Genomic DNA, 4,358 nt, shown 5'->3' with positions numbered 1-4,358 from the left:
ATTGTGGTTAAATGTAATTATACTGTTGCTTAAATACACTATTTACAGCTATTGCTACAAATATGTCCCGTGCTACTTATGACTGGTTTTGTGGTCCAGGGTCACATATTTGTTTTCTAATGTAAAATTATATTATTTTGGGGCGTAGACAAGACTTTTATTTTGGTGTGGCGTTATGACGTCATAAGGCTGCGCCGCCCTCCTGCGTCTGTGATTCGGCTGAGAAAAAAAGGTGTGTGCTTTCAATCAAATTTTTTTGTTGAATTGTATATAAAACTGTGCTTATCCTTACCTAGTGACATTACTGACGGTGATTTTGTGCGAGTAAGGCGCATGAGCAACAGAGACGGTAAGTCTTAATTTCGCTCCCTGCATCGTGTTTAACAAAACGCTTTTTCTTGTGTGTACTACTACAGTACAATCTCTCGCTAGCGCGCCGGTATTCAAGTTTCTGCTTTCTGCGCACCAGTAATGGATAGATGTGTTTGGTACATTTCGAAGAAATAAAAAATGAAATCGACAAGAAGAGCCAAATCACGTAAACTGTTAAGACTGGCTACAGTAATATCAGTTTCAGGCGAGATTACTGTAAGTTCTGCACTCAATTACATAACGTGTAAATTATTTAAGTTAAAACCAATTCAAAGACCGCGTCCTTCGAAGGACGCTCCGAGTCTAGCCTTCGCAGGATTTCCTGATTGCGCCAGCAGATACTTACATTTATAAGTGTATCCGTTGGCAGCCACAGAACCATCACCGCTATTTTGTTTGAATAAAAGTCCCGTCGTCACCGGCACGCTATGAATTCTGGGATAGGGTAGGCTGCGAAGGATCCATCTCATGTATCCTTCATTTGCCAGAGAAACAGAGGACGCATTTGAAGTCACGTTCGAATTGCGGCAGCCTTCGTCGTGCCGCGGTGACGCAATCGGCCTTCAAATGCAGCCTTCATAGGATGCGGTGTTTGAATTGGGACGGTCTTCATCGCGCCGTCATGACGCAATCAATTTTCATTCACTCCTTCTAGTGAACTGAATTAGTGACCTAATGTAGGGAATAGTGAATGAGGGTATAGGGCGATTTCGGACACAGCCTATGTACTTATGCACTATGTACTCAACCATGTAGTGCATGAATTATATAAGGTTATTTTTGGTGCATCTCATGGTGTGTTCAAGTCATGTCGGATAGATCGTATTTACGAGTTGAACACACATGAACGCCACCACAAAGTCGTTATTACGAGTGGGTAACTTGAAATTTTCTAAGCCTCGAGTTTCCGAGTTGGGGGTGTGTCAATGAGAAAAATGGCGGAATCGATGGATGCAACGTCTGTAGTTGACGGTCAATTTTTGTTTAAATTGATAGTTTAGTTGTCCTATAAACTTAAATTGGTCATGTTCTTGTTACGCAGCTAGCTAGCTTAAACACATCGTTCTGTTACATGTTCTTACAACATTTCAGCCGAATATTAATTATAAATGTTAATTAGATGTTCAATTCATGTCTAGAGATGTGTGTTTATTACGGTTTGCCTTTTCAAATCTTCTATCGGCCTTCATTATATTTATCGAGTTGGCTCGTGCGGTTTATGTTTCGCGCTTCAGAAACGTGACGTTCTGATGCTCCCTAGTTTTTGCGGTGCATTGTGGGATTTTTCAGGGAGCGAACGTTCCAGTGCACTGGAAGGATTTTGCAATTGAGACAGCCCTTAAAATGGCCGACTCCCTGATCAGTGCCCTTACTACTGAACAAGGGAGCTGATTGAGACGTATCTTTTGTCATTCATAATTGGAATCTGATAGCCCCTCCCCCTTAGCTACGTAATTAAAGCTGCAACAATTGAGTGCATGAAGTGTCCAACATTCCACACTTCGTTTTTCGGTTATTTAAGTGCATCATCCGGGCATTTAAAGTGCACTTTTTCTTTTTGGAATTTTCAGTGTGAATGCACTACTCGCACTATTTATATGAAAAAAACGTCATAGAATAGTGCGTAAGTACGCGATTTGGGACGCACCTAGACACTCCTATCTCGGTAATAAGCACAGATGTTAGTCTCGTGCGAATCCGTACATGAAATCACAGACGTCGGCTGATAAGAATTGTAACTCAAACGTCGTTTGGAAAACTAGTCCCGTCCGAATAGACCAATTTCAGTGTTTGCAAACAGCGATGACGGTTTTTGTGGGCGGAGCCTGTCTGGTGGCAGAAAATTACAGTCTTAACGTAGCAGTCTATTCAAGCCATGGAATAAAAGAATAAAAAATTTAATTGAGTTTATATTTCAAAATTCTGACTTTTTTCTTGCAATTCCGAGATTATATCTCACAATTCTGGTAAGAAAAATCAACTCGTCATTCTTTCTTTTTAGTTTATAATCCCACACTTCTGGCTTTTTTTCCTCAGAATTGACAAACTCGCAATTGTTGAGTTGAATCAAGTTAATCAAGTCTGAACTAGGAAATATAAACTTGAATTTGCAAGAAAAAAAAGTCAGAATTGTGAAATAAATTAGTTAAATGTTATGTAAAATGTTATAGGTTTAAAAAGTATTTCATGCATGTATTTCAACTGTAGGGCTAATGCAATATGTCCCCTATATGAATATTACAGACCTATTGTTTAAATCAAATTTATGCTTTAAAAGTAGGGTAATCATAGCAGGTTTCATCCATAGTCTGTCCGTTTAAACGTTTGCGTTTAGCTTCAAATGGCGCCTTGACGACAGTATTATATAAAACATGATTTGCATTCCGATTCTGACATTCAAAGGCACAACAATACATTTTTTCCTCTTATTCCATGGATTTTACCCATTTCCCTCCACTTGTTCCCAGCGTTTTTATGCCACCACAATGAGCGCGCAGCTGCAAGTGAAGTCTACTCCAAATTGGTCTATAGGGCTTTAAACACGAGTTCAGTCACTGGAAAGAATTGAATAGCCCTATTCAGACGGTAATTGTTTCTCAGGGGGACGTAAGTGATTTTCACCGTTTACAGGGGGTAGTTGGTGATTTTAATGCCGCCCGAATCCAGGATGTCTGTGTTTTTCTCTCACCGCCCTCGTAAAAATCCCCGGCCAAATTACCTACTGTTTTTTGACACACCAAGGTCGTGTGGTGATTTAATTGCCGTCCGAATCCACATCTCTGAGTTTTGAATCGATTTCTTCTCGTAAACTCGTGTTTAAACCCTTTTTGAGCACTCCTGAACACTGTAAGGTAACGTTGTTGTACTTCAGTGTAATTTGCATAAATATTTATTTCTGAAATGCTGGAAAGTATTTAAAAGAACAATACTTCATAACTGCTCCACCCCAGCGACTGGGAGCAGAAAAAGAAGAAAAGCACGTAAACATTCGAAATGGGTCTTTATTATGGCAGCAGCAGGTATGCAATACAATTTTAAAATGTGTATTATAGGGCTGGGTTTTGACAAATTTCACGATTCGATTCTCATTCACAAGCAGTGGCATAACTTAGTAATGACGGGCCCCAGTGCAGGCTATTACGACGGACCCCCTGGGGTGCACGGTTATGAAGCACATACAAACACACAGCGCTCATGTCTAGAAGGGAACCCATATAAGCAAATTTGTGCCTAACCTACTTAATTTAGATCAACTAAAATCAGTATCTAAATAAATATAATAAATAATTCACATATCAGACAAAATTGCGTTGCAGCAAATCCTTTAAATTTTAAGGTATTTAGAGCAGAGCAACATAAAAATCCGAAAAAATATAATCGGGCCTGTTTAAGGCTTTTCCTTATTTTTATAGTTTAGATGGTGATGGAAAAAATGACTCGCCATCTCCTCGTTGGACGTGCCTTTAGAGAGAAATGCATCTTAACGGATAACATAATGAAAGAGTTTTTGTTTTCGATTTGAATTATTTCGTTTTAAAGTAGTAATTTAAAGCTATCTATAGATCTATTTATCATATATATTTATCATATCTGTGACTCAATTCGTTGAGTTTCGGTTCATCATTGTGAAGCGCTCCTGTTCAAGACAAGACGGCAAGCGCATCCTCTGTTTTCCTATTTATTTTATAAAAGCACAACGTTTGTTGATATTGTGAATGCACACATAAAAGTAGACCCTTTACATTTCCGAATGTATTACTCTTACCTTTATGAGCAAAAATTACGGCGTATTTTAAGTTGTTTCCACTATCAAGAAAAAAATGCAAGTGAGTGATCGCGCTGGCGCCTCCATGTGCTGCAAAGTGCCTTCAGCTTCCACTCTTCACACAAACGATTAGATATGCACCTAATAGCGCACATTTATATCGTTTAAACATTTAAACTAACATTGTGATATGCTTGAACTGTTTTATATCTATAGATTT

The 4,358-nt window shown here is 38.9% G+C and overlaps 1 protein-coding gene across 2 annotated transcripts in view; it reads left to right on the top strand.

Annotated features, from left to right (window-relative positions):
• The first annotated feature begins 240 nt into the window (after positions 1-240).
• LOC107704476 (gastrula zinc finger protein XlCGF57.1-like) overlaps positions 241-4,358 on the top strand; it is a 30,829-nt gene continuing 26,711 nt past the window's right edge. For both annotated transcript variants that reach the window (XR_001635965.1, XM_016507406.1), the window contains exon 1: positions 241-349. Coding sequence is in view for 1 of the 2 variants with exons in the window: in XM_016507406.1 (XP_016362892.1) it covers positions 334-349 (16 nt within the window). In the remaining variant the exon portion in view is untranslated. The remainder of the gene's footprint in view (positions 350-4,358) is intronic.

The sequence above is a fragment of the Sinocyclocheilus anshuiensis genome, unplaced genomic scaffold (assembly GCF_001515605.1).
Source record: "Sinocyclocheilus anshuiensis isolate Anshui unplaced genomic scaffold, SAMN03320099.WGS_v1.1 scaffold2460, whole genome shotgun sequence".
In the NCBI taxonomy this organism is placed as follows: domain Eukaryota; kingdom Metazoa; phylum Chordata; class Actinopteri; order Cypriniformes; family Cyprinidae; genus Sinocyclocheilus; species Sinocyclocheilus anshuiensis.
The sequence above is the reverse complement of the archived record's forward strand: the minus strand, read 5'-3'. Positions and strand labels throughout refer to the sequence as shown.